Consider the following 18328-nt stretch of genomic DNA (forward strand, 5'->3'; position numbering starts at 1 on the left):
TTCTGGGGAAGAGCCTCAGGCCTGTAATTCAAAGTGGAAGTCCATCGCCTGTCTCTATAGAGACAATGTGGTACAAATTAGGCAAGTATGGCTGCACTAGTGTTTTGTATTGGGTGATCAAATGGAAACGCAGCCGTGCTTTCCAAATCAAAATTCCAAAGACCTCAACTAACAGTAACATGTGGACTGGATTAAACACTTGAAATCAGGGCCATCTTGGATTTTCCATGGCATGTGATTACCATAGTTAATAGGATACAGTGAGTTGGCCTGGGCACCTTGACCCCACACTGTTGATGTGGAGAGTGTATTTCTCGTTTCTAGAAAATCAAATGACAGATGAACTAATGGAATAAAACCACTTGCCATTTGGGACCGTATCTCTTTTCCCCGACGAAATTACATACTCTTCCCTCAGAGCAAAGTCTGACTTGTATACATTTTTATATCCCTCAAAGCCCAGCGCTCGGCACGTAGAAGAGGCCCGCGTTCGCCTTAAATTCTGAACCTACCCCTGACTTGGAGGGACAGAGCCCTTCTAAGGTCGCACAGCCTGGGCCCAAGGGCCGAGCTGCTGTTCACCCTCCGGCCGCACGGAGGCGCCCTAGAAACCCCGCGCGGCGAGGACGAGCGGCGGGAGCAGCTCTTGGCGCCGGAGGGCCGAACTCCCACAATGCACCTTGTATCAACACGGCACTGGTGGCGGCTTCGAGGAGGGGCAGGGAGCGCCCAGGGGACCGGCACGCAGCCCGAGGGTTATCAGGCGGGGCCCGGGTGTTGAGGGGCGACTGGCAGCCATGGCGGAGTCGGAGCCTACTCGGGTAAGGGTCCTCCTGGCACCGACTGGCGGGCGCGTTCGGGATGGCGGAGCTCCTGGCCGGGGCGGGGCTTCGAGGTCCGGACTCCGGTGGGGCTGGGGGTCCGGGGGGCTCCCGGGCTGCTGCTGGCGAACGCCGACCTCCTCCCGCGGCGACCCCCGGGCTCTGCCCTCCCCCTCTCCGGCTCCTTCCGCGTCGGGCCGGAGCCCCAGCGCCACGCACCGTCGCCGAGAAACTTCTCCGAGGCTTGTTTCGTGTTCTTGGATTTGCGACCGTCCCCACACTTTTTCGTCATGCGCTTCCAGGCTGGAGAGGTGGCGCGCTTTGGAAACCCCGGGTCGCCATCTCTGCCAGCGAGCGCGCGTGGTGCCCCGGGACCCCAGGACTCACGGCCTCGCCGCATGTTCTCAGCTGGGTGTGTTTTGCTCGTTCTTTCTGTCACTCTCTCCTGCTGCAGACTTCTGTACTTGGGTCGCAGCCACAGGGTGAAATCAGGCCGGGCTTCCTCCCTTTGGGGACAGGTGTTACCCCACAGTGTAGTTGCTGCTTTTGCCTGTGAAGCTCTCGGATCTCTCTCCCTTTCCCCGGTCCCCATTCGCCCCCATTCGCCCCCATTCGTCCCCGTTCAGGGGATGTCAGGACACGGAGCTTGGGGGTGAAGAAAATCCCGGTTACGGAGTCAGGAAACTGGGGAACTCAGCTCTCAAATACCCATTTGACTGATTTTAGGCAACTGTGTTTACACCCTGGGCCTCCCTTTCTTTGGGTAGAGATGGAGAGTTTAGGACTGGTTTACTAGATGATCTCAGAGGATCCTTCTAGCTCTGACATTTTCTTACTAGCGGTTAATTTGGTAACACAAGGAGGTTTGCTCTGGAAAGGACAGAGGGAATTAAATTAGTTTTTGACGAAGCATTTCTGGGTCTAGAAACACTTTCGGAATGATGTGAGATCTTTGTGAGAATTGGGAGCTAAGGAGAGCCTGTGGTGAAAAGTTTACCATGAGCAGGTTAAACTTGCTCCTTTTTGATTCTTGTAGAAGGTGGGTAAGAACAGGAGGGAAAGGATTGGAAGAGGGAAAGGACTGGAAGACTCGGAGAAGGCAGTGTTTGCTTTCAAGAAGTTACAGTGGAATTGCAGAGACACAAATGTTTATAATATTTGCCTCCTGTGACCCTTTTCATCTCAGCTGTTGTAGTCCAAGACTTGGCTTTTCCTCAAGACCAAATTGGTACTAAAGTAGGGCAGGACGACAAGTTACGAACCTCCAGAGTACTCCTTTCTGACTCGTCAGTGTCAGTGCCCCGTTCCGTGCGTGTCACCAACAGACCTTGTCAAAAGAGCCTTAAAAGATCCACCCAAATCCCATACCGCCCTTTAAATAACTTAAAGATCTGTCATTGTAGAATGTATTTAAATCGTTTCGCAGCCTATTTCTGTTCTCAGATATTACCGCTTCAGATGAGGATTCCGTACCTTTCCTTTGACACTGACCAAGTAGGCACCCTCATGAAGACAGCTAGAAACAATGCGGGGGGTGGTGTTGGGGGGGAACACCACTTAAATATATCTGAAATGTAAGTTAATAAAGAATACTTGGAGCCCAAAGATGAGTTCTGAGGCCAGCTTGGAGGGCGTTTGCTAAACATTCATCTTTGGTGTTTATGGTCCCAAAGGACCTGAAAACCAGGAGACCAAACTTAAGGGGTGGGTGTGTGTGTGTGTCTAAGAAGCTTCCTGCCCCAAATCCTTAAAGTGGAGACTTCAAAGGGCAGCATTCAGCATGAACTGAACGTAAGCTCTTAACTCCCAGTATTACACAGAAAATTGTGTGAAACCTTGGTGCTGGGAGATAGATGCAAGGTGTCCCTTGAGAATTTATGGTGACTCTGATATGGGTTTATTGCCTGAATTCATGCTACCTGGATGGTCTAAGAAACCTCAAGCCAAGAATGTAGTTTATATTTACTTAGTTATTATTTTAAGTAGACTCCGTGCCCAATGTGGGGCTTGAACTCAGCTACCCTGAGATCAGGAGTTGCATGCTCTACTGACTGAGCCAACCAGGCATTCCACCCCACCCCACCTCGCAAGAATGTAGTTTAAAGTACTGCTGTGCATCAGAAATAAACACAGATCTTCTTTGGAGGAATCTGCATTTGACTCAGACTTCAAATAATTCCCCTATATAAAATTATAGGAAAGTTGAGTTAAAAAAAAAAAAACACAACCTGCTACCAAACAAGCAATGAAACTACAAGGAAAAGGCAGTAAAAATAATGGACAAAAGTAGACCTTCAAAGATTCTGGATATTGAAATTACATAAGAAAAACATATTAAGGGGTGCCTGGGTAGCTTAGTCAGTTAAGCGTCTGACTTCAGTTCAGGTCATGATCTCAGGGTTTGTGAGTTCTAGCCCCACATCAGGCTCTCTGCCATCAGCTCAGAGCCAGCTTAGGATTCTGTGTCCCTCCCCTCTCTTTGCCCCCCCCCCCCCCCCCGCTCTCTTGCACATATTTTATATCTTTTGTGCTTTCTCAAAGTACGTTAAAAAAAAAAACACAAAAACTGAAATTCCAGAAGGAAGGCACATGCACACTTAACACTCTGCACTGGAAGCTATAGTTGATAAATAGCTAATGACTGAGGCTATTTAGGACCAATGCAAACATTAATAAATACGTTAGAAACCTAGTGGATCCCAATCAGGATAAACGGAAAAAAATCTCTACCTAGACACATAATAGTGAAAGTAGAGAATACTAGACAGAATTCTTAAAAGCAGCTAGAGAAAAGAGATTACCTTCAAATGAAGTGTCACTAGATTAATGGGGCCCAGCTTCTCAACAGCAACAGTGGAAGCCAGACAAACTAGAATGATGTTAGTAAACTGGAAGAAAATAGCTGTGATCCCAGATTTTTATAGTCCGTAAAAGATCTTTTAAAGACAAGGGTAAAAAAAATATTTTCAGATGGGGGCGCCTGGGTGGCTCAGTCAGTTGAGCGTCCAACTCTTGATTTTGCCTCAGGTCATGATCTCAAGGTGGGATTGAGCCATGCATTGGACTTCACACTGAGCATGGAGCCTGCTTGGAATATTCTCTCTCTCTCTCTCTCTCTCTCTCTCTCTCTCTCTCTCTCTTAAAATTAAAAAAGTATTTTCAGACAAAACTGCCATGTTACTACCAATACATTCTCAGTAAAGGAAATTATAAAGGGTATACTTCAGGTAAAAGGAAAATCTTCCCAAATGGAAAGTCTGAAAATGTAAGAAAGTATGATGATCCATGTAAATGGGTAAATCTAAACAAATATTGACTAAATAAAACAATCTTTTGTGAGGTTAAAAACAAAGGCAAATTAAAATACATGGAAGCATTGATGTAAACTTAGAAAGAGATCAGAATTCAGGTAGTCAAAAGCCTTTATACGTATGCTTCCTGTAATATCTAAGATACTTGCTAAAAGACTAGAACTTGCCTGTAAAACCTGCAAGTTAGAAGGGAGAATAATAGGATAAGGAAAAAAAAATCATCTACAAGAAAACAAAGACAATGAAAAGAGAAGAGAAACAGTACAAGGTAAAAATCAATAAAAATAGATCAACAGTTACAATAAATGTAAATGGACAAAATGTTCTAGTTAAAAGGCAATATTTGTCAGGATGAGAAAAAAAATCCCATTATGTAGTTTATAAGAGATACAACTAAAAGATAAAATTACAGGAATGGTTGAACATAAAAGAACTTGAGGGATGCCTGGGTGGCTTAGTCAGTTAAGCATCTGACTTTGGCTTGGGTCATGATCTCATGGATCTTCAGCTCAGAGCCTGGAGCCTGCTTCAGATTCTGTGTCTCCCTCTCCCTCTGCCCCTACCTCACTCATGCTCTGTCTCTCTCTCTCTCTCAAGAGTAAATAAACATAAAAAAAAAAATGAAAACATACCAAGCTAATATTAATCAAAAGAAAATTAGCTCAACTATATTAATATTCCTAGAGCTAGAGAGGTACTACTACTTTTATAATGGTTAAGACTCAATTTACCAGCTTGATATGACATTTCTAATATTTTGAGTTTATTTATTTTTGAGACAGAGAGAGAGCATGAACGGGGGAGGGGCAGAGAGAGAGGGAGACGCAGAATCAGAAGCAGGCTCCAGGCTCTGAGCCATCAGCCCAGAGCCCGACGTGGGGCTCAAACTCACGGACCGCGAGATCGTGACCTGAGCTGAAGTCGGACGCTTAACCGACTGAGCCACCCAGGCGCCCCTCTAATATTTTGTATCTAATTACATAGCCTCAAAATATATAAAACAAAAGCTGACAGAACTACAAGGAAAATTCACTAGCATAGTAGAAGACTAACAAAACTTTAGTTTTTATCAAGCAGAGAAAAAATTAGTAAGGTGTGGCACATCAAATAGAACTTTCTGAGATTATGGAAATACTCTGTTTTGCACTGTTAAATATAGTCACTGTTCATGTAGTCATACATATATATATGGCTATTAAGCACTTGAAATGTAACTAGTATGGCTGAGGAACTGAATTTTTAATTGAGTTTCTGTTAATTTAGATTTAGATAGCTATGTGCCTCTAGTGGCTGTCAGACAGCACAGATAGAGATTTTTTTAGCCATGTATCTGTCAATATATAATATCAACATACAGGCATACCTCAATTAATTGAGCTTTGTTTTGTTGCACTTTGCAGATACTTTGTTTTTTTACAAATTGAAGGTTTGTGGCAACCCTATGTCAAGTCTCCCAGTGCCATTTTTCCAATACCATTTCCTGACTTCGTGTCTCTGGGTCACAATTTGGTAATTCTCACAATATTTTGAAGTTTTTCATTATTATTATGTTTGTTGTGAAGTTCTGTGACTGGTAATTATGACTTGCTAAAAGTTCAGGTGATGGTTAGCATTGTTTTTTGCAATACAGTATTTTTTTTTTTAATATTATTTTTGAGAGAGCGCAAGCAAGAGAGGGGCAGAGAGATGAGGACAGAGGATTCGAAGCAGGCTCTGTGCTGACAGCAGTGAGCCTGATGTGGGGCTCAAACTCGTGAACCGTGAGATCACGACCTGAGCCAAAGTTGGACGCTTAACCAACTGAGCCACCCAGGCGCCCCAGTAAAGGAAACTTTTTAAATGCACAAATAAGGAGGCAATATTTGCAACACATATAGCATGGATAAAGATTAGTTTCCAGAATTTTCAGAGAAATTCTGAGATGGTGAGGAAGTCAGATAACCCAAAAGATAAATGGATAAAAGACTGAACAAGTAGTTCACTGAAGAAATTTGAATGGCCAATAAACATTTAAAATATGCTTACCCTTAGTAATCAAGGAAAATGGAGATGGAAACCATGAGGACATGTCAATTCAGACCTACTAGGACAAAATACTAGTCTGACAGTAACACATAATTGGGGAACATCTAGAATATGCACATACTATTGATAGGAGTGCAATTGATACAACCACTTTAGAAAACATTTGGCATATTTACTGAAGTTCAAGATGCTTACCCTGTTAGCCGACAATTCCCTTTCTAGGACTATACCCTCAGGAAACTGGGCTGTGTCTGTTAGGAGCCATGCACGGTCTGGTTCATTGCAGCACTGTTTGTGATGACAGAGGTGGAGGACACGTCAGTAATGGGACGGAAAAGTAAATCGTGGTATCGGCACATTGTTATATAGAAGTGAAAATGAATTAATTACAGCCATCTGCAACAACAGGATATTCTTAGGAGTTGTGAAATAAGGATTCTATTTGTGTAAAGTCCTAAAATATGTAAAACTAAAGAGCATACATTGTTTTGGAAACAAACATTTGGTGAAAAGATGAAACAGAAAATAGTGAAAAATCAAATTCAGGATAGTACTTCAGAGAGTCATACCGAGGACTTCAGAGGCTATATATCTGTAACTGAGTGGTAGTTACGTGATTTGTTGCCACTACATAAGATGTATAAGATCTTATGCATTAAGTAGTTCATTTAAACTATTCAGTATTTAAAAATCATGGTATCTCAGAGTTGGAAGTGACCTTAAATATTATTTAGTCCACCTTAATCAAATACCACTTTAGGATGTTATTTCATTATTTTGTACTTCCGTCAAGCAGATTGCAGGTTCCTTAGCAAGGACTGTGTCTTATGCTTAATGGTGACGGGTTTCAGACCATAGCTGCAGTCCCATTGTATGAGACTTGATCTCAGTATAATAGAACACTCAAGCAGGACTGCCCTGGAATATCCAGAAGTATGGGCAACATACGAGTACTGGTTGGTTGGTTGGTTTTTAATGCATATTTTTGAGAGAGAGAGAGAGAGAGTGCGAGAGGGGGAAGAGACGGACAGAGAGGGAGACACAGAATCCGAAGTGGTTCCAGGGTCTGAGCTGTCAGCACAGCCTTGACATGGGGCTGGAACTCATGAACCACAAGATCATGACCTGAGCCGAAGTCAGATGCCTAACTGACAGCCACCCAGGCGCCCCAATGAGTGTACTTACTGTATTTTTCACTGCCATCAGGAATACTCTTAAATATGGAAGTTCTGTAAAAAATAAATTACAAAAAAATACATGTTTATTGTCGAAGTCAAACGATAGTTGACAAGGAAAGGTTAAAATCCCTCCCACTCATCTCCTTGAAGGTAAGTGGTGTTAACAGTTTATTGAGTCCCTTTCAGACCTCCCTGTGTGCTGAAACAAACATATACTTGTATATCTTCTCTTCTTTAGGAGAGTGGGATCATAATAGATATATTTCCTGGGGAGCCTGTGTGGCTCAGTGGGTTGAGCTTCTGACTCAGGTTCAGGTCATGATCTTGTGGTTCCTGGGTTTGAGCCCTGCATTGAACTCTCAGCTCTCAGCACAGAGCCCACTTCAGATCCTCTGTCCCTCCTCTCTCTGCCCCTCCCCTGCTTGCACTCTCTTTCAAAAATAAACATTAAAATAAGTCTCTTTCCCTAAAAGTTGGATTTTTAACCAGCAGTGTATGGTGAAAACTCTACTGAACCATACACATAGATCTAACTCATTATTTAAAAAAAATTTTTTTTAATGTTTATTTTTGGTACAGAGCATGAGTGGGGGAGGGGCAGAGAGAGAGGAAGACAGAATCTGAAGCAGGCTTCAGGCTCCGAGCTGTCCAACAGAGCCTGACTTGGGGCTTGAACCCGTCAACCGCGAGATTATGATCTGAGCCGAAGTCGGAAGCTCAACCGACTGAGCCACCCAGGCGTCCCTAACTCATTATTTTTAAAGGTCCTGTTTGGTTGTGCCATAATTTATTTAACCACGAACAGACATCTGGATTATTTCCAGGCTCTGACTGTTCCAAAGGATGTTACCAGTAATCTCTGTGTGGATGTCAGTAAATAATGCCATTTAGTTTTGTAAGATGGATTCTGGTAAATGGGATTGCCAGGTGAGAGGGTTTTTAATGACTTTTATGAGATATTCTTCCCTGAAGTTTGTGGTAGTTTTCGTTCCTTCTGGGAGTGTTATGAAAGTGCCAGTTTTATATCCTAGTCAGCTCTGAATGTAGCTCCTTATCCCTCTTTTTCAAGTTTGTCAGCCTGGTGGGTGAAAAGCAGTTTTACTTGGTTATATTTGCACTCCTGACTGCTTCTTGACCACTTGCGCTTCTGCGCTCACAATTGCTTACTTTGCAGTTTTATTTTGGGGTTGTTATCTTTTCCTTCCAGTTCATACCCTGTTTACATATATTCTCTCCCTGTCTGTTTTTTTAGACTTTGTTTATGGCGTCTTTCATGGCAGCTAACATTTTCTTCTCTCTTGGCGTTCTTAGTCGTGCTTACTGAGATACAATTTACATCTGGTAAAATTCGCTCTTCAGGCATACAGTTCAGTGAGTTTTGACAAATGTGTAGCTATCATCATGTTACCAAAATATAGAATATTTCCATCATCCCAGAAAGTGTTCCTTTGCATTCACTCTCCTTCTCCCCTCCAACCCCCTTACCCCCCACCCCCGCCCCTGGCTACCACTCATCTGTTTTCTGTCTCTGTCATTTTGCCTTTCCTGAATGTCATGTAAATGGAATAGAGTGGGTGGCATTTTGTGTCTGGCCTTTTTCACTTTGCATAATGATTTTGAGATCCATCCATGTTGTTACATATGTCAATAGTTTGTTCCTTTTTATTGCTAATGTATGATTAATACGTTAATTATTAATATAGTAATAATGTATTAGTATTCTCTCGTATGGTATATTAGTTCCCTAGGGCTGCCGTAACAAAGTACTGCAAATTGGGGGGCTTAAACACCAGAGGTGTATCGTCTTCACGGTTCTGGAGGCTGGAAGTCTGAAATCAGGGTGTCCACCGAATTGGAGAATCGGATATTCCAGGCTTCTCTCATTGCTTCTGGTGCCCCAGGCATTTTCTTGGCTTGTGGCAATAGAACTCTGACCTCTGCCTCCACCGTCTTGTGGTTGTCTTCTCCCTGTGTGTGTCTTCACGTCGTCTCCCCTAAGTGCACGTCTGTCTCTGCCCAAATTTCCCCTTTCATAAGGACGCCAAATCATATTTGATTAGAGCCCACCCAATGACCTCATGTAACTTGATTATCTCTGTAAATATTCTTATCTCAAGATAAGATCACATTCCGGGGCACCTGGATGACTCGGTTGATGGAGCATGAGACTCCTGATCTCGCTGTTTGAGTTTGAGCCCCATGTTAGGTATATAGATTACTTAAAATAATAAAATCTTTAAAAAAAAATAGTTACACAGATAAGATCAGATTCTGAGATACTGGTGGTTGGGACTTCAACATATCTGTTTGAGGAAACAAAATTCAACCCGTAACATAAGAATGGAACCCTAGTTTGTTTATTGATTCACCCGGTCCGTAGACATTTGAGTTGTTTCCATCTCAATAGATCGTTCCAAACAGAAGTAGCAGCTTGATTTAACCACTCTTTTCAGCCTTTTATTATGTACAAGAGGAGAGGAATTACTCCTTTGCTCAGATCCTGACCCACCTGCCCGTCTGCCTGAAGTGCTCAGCAAGCTGCAGAAAGCTGGCGGCAGAAAGGCAAGAGGGGGCTCCACGAAGCTGGAGAGGAGCGAGTGAAAGTGAAAAGCAGAACATGTGATGAAATGAGGCTGTCCAAAAGCCTAGGATTTTGTTTTGTTTCATTTGCATCGATCTTTTAGGTTAAACTTTCATTTAAATCTTTTTTAGGGGCGATAGTTCAGCTTTTAACCCACATGTTCCATAATGAACTGAGTTGAGTAACTGGAGTAGGTCACGGCCAAGCGTATGTTTTGAGTTTGGGGCCCGTCGGTTGCATTTTGGCCCCTGTTTCTCCAGACCCTAAGTCCTGGCCCCAGCTGTTCTTCCAAAGATACTTCCTCTCAGTGTCTTGGTCTCAGTGGATGGAGAAGCAGCCTTGAACAAAGTCTATGCCATATAAAAGAACATGAACTTCTGGGGTTTAGGACTGAGATCAACTTGCAGTGGTCCAACGGGGGGGTAAGAGGGAGTGGTGGGAAGACTTCCCAGATGTTGGTTTCAGTCATGTCGAGCTTCAGCTGTAGTGATTTTCCTGCTGTTGGGGACAGATCATAAAAACGAGAAGTGTAAGGCAAATGTCAGTAGACTTCATCACATCATGTCAGTGAACGTATATGAAGGATTTAGGAGGTGTTACTGTGCTAACTGCTTGGGCACAAAGATAAAGGAGTTGAGTCCTGTAGGTCCTACTGAGGATTTGTGTCTTTGTTGGTCTTAGAGAATATGCTAAGAGTGAAAAACAGGTAACAAAATATTATGTACAATATAATTTCAACTTTGTGGAAAAATAGATAAGTTAAAAGATTAACGAAAACCTTACAGGGGCGCCTGGGTGGCTCAGTCGGTTGAGCATCTGACTTTGGCTCAGGTCATGATCTCACCCCCCCTGCTTCGGATTCTGTGTCTTCCTCTCTACCCTCCCCTGCTCATGCTGTCTCTCTCCCTCTCTGTCTCTCTCTCAAAAATAAATAAACATTAAAAAAAAAAACCTTACAGAAATACACCAAAATTCTAACAGCTTACTTCTGGATGGTGGTATTTTACATAATTTTTTCCTTCTACTTTTCAGTATTTCCTCACTACAACGTACATGTATCATTTGCAGTATCAGAATGTAAAAGAGCATGCTTTAAAAAAACAAAAGTAGAAACTAGGTAGCTCTAAACACTCTTGGACCCACTGGACCCATTGTTTCCTTTACGTGATGTTTGGAAACGACACTGACCCTGTGTCTGATTCTTCAGCACAGGAGGAAACGCCGCTCCACACCTTTGAGTCCTTCCATGTTGCCCCCACAAGAGACAGAGAAAAGCTCCTATTTGCAAACCACAGAGATCTCACTGTGGACCGTGGTGGCCGCCCTTCAGGCCGTGGAGAAGAAGGTGGATGCCCAGGCCGCCCGGATACAGAGCCTGGAGGGGCGGACGGGCACCGCCGAGAAGAAGCTGGCGGACTGCGAGAAGACGGCCGTGGAGTTCGGGAACCAGCTGGAGGGCAAGTGGGCCGTGCTGGGGACCCTGCTGCAGGAGTACGGGCTGCTGCAGAGGCGGCTGGAGAACATGGAGAACCTGCTGAGAAACAGGAACTTCTGGGTGCTGAGGCTGCCTCCGGACAGCAAGGGCGAGGCCCCCAAGGTAGTCCCCTTGGGGATTAAGAATTAGGCTAGATGGGGAGTCCTGCCTTTTATTCTTTAAGGTTCTGACTTGCTGGCTTTTCCTTCGTAGCCGTGGCTGGAGGCGCTCACTGCGCAGTGTTTGTGATTTCAGGTGCCCAGGTCACTTGAAAACGATGGAGGGTGCTTTTCGGAGCAGGAGTGGGAGAATCTGGAGGACTGGCAGAAGGAGCTTTACAGAAATGTGATGAAGAGCAACTACGAGGCCCTGGTCTCCCTGAGTAAGTAGCAGTTTCTTCTCCCTGGAATTCTCTTTCAGCATCTTACATCCCTGGCCAAGTAGCTTGTGACTCAGACCACACCTGTGATTCTAGTCGGCTTTGGCTCCTCTGTGGATCTGGGCCGGGTCGAGAAATGGGAATCTCCAGGTCCTCAGTTCTCGAAGACTTTTAGAAAGGTCTTGGTGTTGCATATTGTGTATTTCTTCTCTGCGGTCACATAGTCCGTTCCTGACAGTATTTACTAGTAGATAAGATGTCATATATATGCTGTTTTTAATACTTAAACTGTTTGACAAGAAATCCTTTGTTACCTAAGATGAGGCAGGCAGCACAGGCTAACCAAAACATTTTCTTGGCATTTGGCTGGACTTACATCCAATCACTGTGAGTTCCGTGTCTATTTTGTGTTAATTACAAGTGCTGCTTAATAGATGTATATCTTTATATATAAAAGACTAGCTTTTACTTAGTAAGTAGATTTTGGTAAACAAAATCTTTTAAAACTGAAGTCCATGGGGGCCCCTGGGTGGCTCAGTCTGTTAAGCGTCCAACTTCGCCTCAGGTCATGATCTCACAGCTGGGGAGTTGGAACCCCACATCCGGCTCTCTGCTGTCAGCCCAGAGCCCGCTTTGGATCCTCTGTCTTCCTCCCTCTCTCTGCTCTACCCGCCCCCACCCCCAGCCCTCTCTCTCAAAAATAAACATTTAAAAAAAAAAAAAGAAAAGAATGTTGTATGAGTGTCTCCCTCTTTCTCTGCCCCTCCCCCACTAGGGCTCTTTCTCTCTCTCTCTCTCAAAAATAAATAAACATTTAAAAAAAAAACAACTGAGTTTCATGGAGGAATGTCAGAAAGACCAGTGTGTGGGGCGCCTTTGGTGGTTTAGTCTGTAAGTATCCAACTTCGGCTCGAGTCATGATCTCATGGTTCGTGAGTTTTAGCCTCGCATCAGACTCTCTGCTTTCCTCCCAGGGCCCGCTTCAGATCCTGTCTTTCTCCCTCTCTATCCCTCCCCCACTTGCACTCTCTCTCTCTCTCTCAAAAATAAACATTAAAAAAAAAAAAAGCCAGCATGACTGGAGCAGAGAGGGAAGTAGCAAATGGGCCAGAGAAGGGACTGCTTGACCTCGGCTGTTATGTGTTCTAGTGGCAGGTTCCTCGGCTGTCCTAGCTGGGGATAATGGTGCCTGCCTTACTTGCAGTATGTCAGCATGGTTGAAATTAGATACCCTGAAAGGAGGCAGCACTTGAAACCCTGTACAAGTGAGGGCAGGGTGGTGCTGGGGGAAGGGGAGCGGGCTCCAGAGGCTGAATACTTGAGCCATGGTAACGCATGAAGGAGCGTGGAAGGCAGCAGCAAACTGAAGAGATCTTTCTAATCGTCTCTAATTTTCCAGTTGTCCCAAACTGCCAGGGGAAAGTGGCAAGAACGGTAGCCCTTTAATCTTTTCAGCTTTTAGTATCAACCCTCTGGCAGTGGTCACCTTGTTCATTGGCCACTGACCAGTGCCCGGTGAGCTTTTACTCTCTCCTGGGCTCACACTGTGCCTATTCCAACCCAGAGGTTCTTGGCCCGCCAGAAGAAGAAGCGGAGTTGGGTACAGGGATGCTGGGTGACTTGGAGGAGGAAGGCCCTGGTGATGTCCACCCAGGTGAGTGGAACCAGAATATTCCATCCCTCTCCCTACTCCCTGCAGCCTGTAATGAGCTTTCCTACTGCTAAACTGCCAAACATTGTCAGCAACCTCATCTGGTATTACTTCTTTCAGATTCCTTGATGATTTTCATTAGTTCACCTGCTAAGGAGTCTTAACTCCTTACCGCTGTGAAGGTCTTGAGTTTCGTGACCATATCCTACCTCATGCCTGCTCTACTGTAAGAGTAGTGTACGTAATAGTTCTAGTTAAAACCCACTGAAGATTGTAGATAGGGTTGGTCAGATCTTAGGAGTTGGTCAGATCTGGGTGAGAGGCAGGCAGAGCATTTATAAGCCAGGTAATTCGGGGGGAATGTGCAGGAAGATTGGGGCTGGATACGTGAATATTGAAGCTTTAGGTTTAAGGGTTGTTTTTTTAATCATTCACATTATTTTAACACTCTTGAATTAGTACAGTTTTTACAGTGTATTTTGCCATTTTTCATAGAAATTGAATACAAATTTGTGGACAGCCTTAGAGAACTATCATTTATAACATTGTTCTAGAAAAATAGTATTCAGATTTTTCTTCATGAATATAGGTTTAGTTTTTCAGGTCTTAGAACCCAGTCTCCTTCTCCTCCAAATTGTCTTAATTCCCTTGATCCTGGGATGCTTTGATTCGAGCCCTTTTGAAACTCACGGATGTTTGTTTAGTTCTGAAGAAACCGAACGTGCTAGGATGTGATCTTTTTTGTCGATCTTCTTTCTCTTGGCAGCAGAAGGGGTTATGATCAAGCAGGAGATACAGTATACTCAGGAAGGCTCTGCGGATCTTCCTGGAGAATTCTCAGGCATTGCAGAAGAGCACGCTTTCCTGAGCCCAGAACACACTGAACTCTGGGGTGGTCAGGGTAGTTCTGTCTTCTTGGATCCAGGCCCTGGAGACACTAATCCGGAGGATCCCATCGAGGGCAGTAGAGACTCTGGCAGTGGCGGCACTCTGGGCTGCCCCCCGAAGCAGGAGCCTGGTAGGCAGGCACAGCTGGAACAGCAGTGTGGCCAGGGCGTAAAGCTGAAAAGGGACGCTTCTGGCCCTTATGAGTGCTCCGAGTGCGAGGTTAGCTTCCGCTATAAGCAGCAGCTAGCCGCACATCTGCACACCCACTCGGAGTCGGGCGTGGCCTCGGAGCCAGAGGAGAGCCTTAGACCCAGGCCACGACTCAAGCCCCAGTCCAAGAGGGCAAAGCTGCATCAGTGTGACGTGTGCATGCGGAGCTTCAGCTGCAGAGTGAGCCTGGTAATCCACCAGCGCTGCCACCTGCAGGACGGGCCCAGTGCTGGCCACTCTGTCCAGGAGAGGTTCTCGCCCAACAGCCTGGTCGCCCTGCCCGGCCACATCCCTTGGAGGAAAAGCCGGAGTTCCCTCCTCTGTGGTTACTGCGGCAAGAGCTTCAGCCACCCATCTGATCTGGTGCGGCACCAGCGCATCCACACGGGCGAGCGGCCCTACAGCTGCTCAGAGTGTGAGAAGAGCTTTGTCCAGAAGCAGCACCTTCTGCAGCACCAGAAGATCCACCAGCGGGAGCGGGGCGGGCTGACCCTGCAGCCGGGAAGGCCCAACGGCCTGCTTTAAGGGTGCCGGCCCCTCGTCTGTCTGGGGGGCGAAGGGGCTGGCATCGGTCCCCCTGAAGAGACGCTGTGCAGAGTCAGGGACTGACTTCTTCCTGAGGGGAGTCGCGTTGATTTGCCTTCCCTTGGCCAAGCACCAGGCCGAGCCCAGACACTGTGCTGAAAACTGTGGAGGAGGAGGAGTCGGGGGCCGCGCCTCTCCCTGCCGTCTCTACCCTGCTGTGGAGCTTGCTGTCTCGGGCACCTTCACGTCTCTGGTTTTCTCCTCCGGGCTGATACTCGTGGGCTGGGGTTGGCCCTCTGACCCTGCAGGGACCGGTGGCTGCTTCTAGGGCCTGTCCCAGCATCTCAGGTCTTCCCGGGAGGTTGGGTCAGGTCAGTGGAGCGAGCAGGTGGGCGGAAGTGTTCTGGGAAGCATATAACCCTCTCTTTCCTCTTCTTTTGTAGTCTCTTTGTTAATAACAAGTAGAGGACATAATTTAAATGACTGCTTACCCTGTTCTGAAGAAACTGTTTTGGAATTAGATTTTAGTTGATTTAAAAAAAATACAGTCTGACCTTGTTTTCTAAATTTCCAGCATTGTAGAGGTTGTTCCTAACATGGGGACTGGGCCTACCCTCTAGGAGGGATTTGTTTATGGGGCTCTTCTAGCCCACCCACACTTAGTTAGGCCAGAGATCAGGGGGCAGAGTGCTGGGCTCCCTGTCGTGGGGGTCCTTGGCAGTCTCACAAGGGGCTACCTGAAGCCAGAGGAGCCAGAGGAGGAGAGCGGTAGGAGTAGACCCCCAAAGCCCCTGCTGAGAACAGAGTCCCTCATGGAGCCAAGAGCTCACTGCTCGGGAATCCCGGTCTCTCACCGTGATCTTCCTCTTCCCACCTGGTCCTCGCTGGGTTCTGCAGCCGCCCAGGGTAGAAGACTACTTCGTTCCTTATGGTTGTCTGACTCGTTCCGGTGGGTGTTGGAGTTTGTTCTTACTACACCAGTTGTTGAGATTGTGCAGATTACACATGTTCCAAATTAGTTCTGGGGTTGACTGTTCCAGAGACGGTGGAGAAAAAGCGCAGAAATGCTTATTTCTCAGGAGTGTTGAATGCTTGCCTCACTGTTGTCTGGGGAGATGGGAGTGGGCTTCTGGGTCCTATGTGAGTGTCCCCTTTGATGATTTGCAGTTGCCTAGAATAAAACTTGCTACTAGCAAAAAAAAAAAAAAAAAAAAAAATGCTCACGTTGGATATTTTTCTCCCTTTGTCAAGAATACCGAGATGGAGGGGCGCCTGGGTGGCTCAGCCAAGCGTCCAACTCTTCATCTCAGGTCGTGGTCTCATGGATTGTGAGTTCAAGCCTCACTTGAGATTCTGCCTCCCTCTCTCTTCTCTCTGCCCTTCCCCTGCTCTCTTTGTCTCTCTCTCTCTCTCTCTCTCTCTCTCTCTCCAGACAAACAAATAATATGGAAGAGGTGGCTGACCTGGAGCAGTGACAGAGGCATAAAGTCACAGCCTGACCTGCATTTTTACTTCAGTTTAGGACAGACGAGAAGAGGGCACGTACGAGGATGTTCGTGGGACCTTGTTTGTGATCGAGGGCCGCACACAGTCTGGGTGTTGGTTTTTGGGAGATGGAAGGAAGAGAGGGCAGGTAGGGTGTGATCTCAGGGGGTACTGGGTAGCAGGAATGTCGGCTTGGATATGCATGTGGCCACATTGGTGGTTGATCTTAAACATGCAGTGCCGAGTGGGAAAATGTAAGGAACTGGACGAGATCTATGACAATACCATTTATATGAAATGCACGTACACAAAACATTTTTTTTTTTTTTTCAACGTTTATTTATTTTTGGGACAGAGAGAGACAGAGCATGAACGGGGGAGGGGCAGAGAGAGAGGGAGACACAGAATCTGAAACAGGCTCCAGGCTCTGAGCCATCAGCCCAGAGCCTGATGCGGGGCTCGAACTCACGGACCGTGAGATCGTGACCTGGCTGAAGTCGGACGCTTAACCGACTGCGCCACCCAGGCGCCCCACACAAAACATTTTGTAAGAACACTTGGAAACCAAAAGTGACACCTTAAAGGCATTACGGTTGCCTGTGGGAGCGGTGAGAGGGACGTGGGGATAAAAAGGAATAAATAAATAGATAAAAATAAACGCAGGTCGCTGTAAGGTATGGGACTGGCTTGGTGTAGAAATTGAACATGAAGGGAACGCAGGTGCCGTGTTCAGCTGAGGTGTCGGGCTTCGTTATATGTAGGAAAACCTCTGGAGCTACTCCAGGTTCCTTCTATAGGCTCCTGCCCCCAAGCTTTTTTGCATCCTGGATTCCCCTAAATCCCATCCTTGAATATCCTTACCTGCCAGTTGAGTGTCTTAATGTGACCAGTCTTTGGCATCGTGGGGAAAAAAAAGGACAGGATAGGATTCTGGTTCTCTGGCAGTGTTTAAGTTTTCCCAGAGGCAGGAGAACAATTTATCAGGCCTTTGGACTACTGTAATAATGGCTGATAATTGCTGAGCCCTCATGTGTGAGGCACTCTTTTAAAAGTGAACTCAGCCCTCACACCAGCCTCTTGGGGGGTACGATTATACCCCGTTTCACATCTCGCATTCTGCGAGATGAAGTGACCGGCGGAGGTTGCTGGCAACCCAGGCCATCTTGCCTCAGAGCCCATACACTTGACCATGGGTGCTTCTGGTTGACCGTAACCAAGCACCTCGGGTCCAGGCTGGGTTCTGAGTCCTTGTTACCCGAAGCGTGGGTTCTGCACCAGCGGCATCGGCATGGCTGGGGAGCTTTGTAGAAATGCAGACTCAGACCCACCGAAGCCGAGTCTGCAGGTTTTAACAAGATCTCCGGGTCTGTGTCTGCATCTGTGTCTGCGGTGCCTTCTTGAGTGTGATACAAAATACCAACCTTTTGCCGGCTCTGCTAGGTGCCGGGAGGGAAACGGGAAATGGAGCTGTCGGAAGGACAAGGATGATCAAGTTAGAAAATTTTAAATCGACAATAAGGAAGAATTAAATGCCGAACATTAGTGACTCTCCTCTGTCCTATCTTCTCTCCTTCCTTTCCTACAGATTAGGGTCCCGATTGTTGCCCACCTAAACTGTCCGGTAGCCTAACTGCTCTCCTGCCCTTCACCACATCCTTTATGCTACCAGAGTCATTGTCCTGGCACACGAATTGGAGAAGGGCTTTCCTCTAAGACAAAGAGCCGGCATTTTAGTATAGAACTTACACTTTGGCCGCCCAAAACCTAACCTGCTCCGAGTTTCTTCCCCTTTCACTCTCT

At 46.1% G+C, this 18328-nt stretch overlaps 1 protein-coding gene across 3 annotated transcripts; it reads left to right on the plus strand.

Moving 5' to 3' along the window:
• The first annotated feature begins 685 nt into the window (after positions 1 to 685).
• Positions 686 to 16841, plus strand: ZNF212 (zinc finger protein 212). 3 transcript variants are annotated; one of them, XM_060625923.3, is made up of 5 exons: positions 686 to 821; positions 11124 to 11513; positions 11646 to 11772; positions 13334 to 13423; positions 14187 to 16841. In XM_060625923.3, the coding sequence occupies exons 1-5, from the start codon at positions 798 to 800 to the stop codon at positions 15041 to 15043; spliced, it is 1488 nt and encodes a 495-aa protein (XP_060481906.1). In that variant the 5' UTR covers positions 686 to 797; the 3' UTR covers positions 15044 to 16841. The 3 variants fall into 3 exon arrangements, with proteins under 3 accessions (XP_060481906.1, XP_078294272.1, XP_060481892.1); XM_078438146.2 differs by having other exon boundaries at positions 14190 to 16841; XM_060625909.3 differs by lacking the exon at positions 686 to 821 and adding an exon at positions 844 to 1233 and having other exon boundaries at positions 11129 to 11513.
• Positions 16842 to 18328: the final 1487 nt, after the last annotated feature.

This window comes from Panthera onca, chromosome A2 (assembly GCF_046562875.1).
Source record: "Panthera onca isolate mPanOnc1 chromosome A2, mPanOnc1 haplotype 2, whole genome shotgun sequence".
Lineage (NCBI taxonomy): Eukaryota > Metazoa > Chordata > Mammalia > Carnivora > Felidae > Panthera > Panthera onca.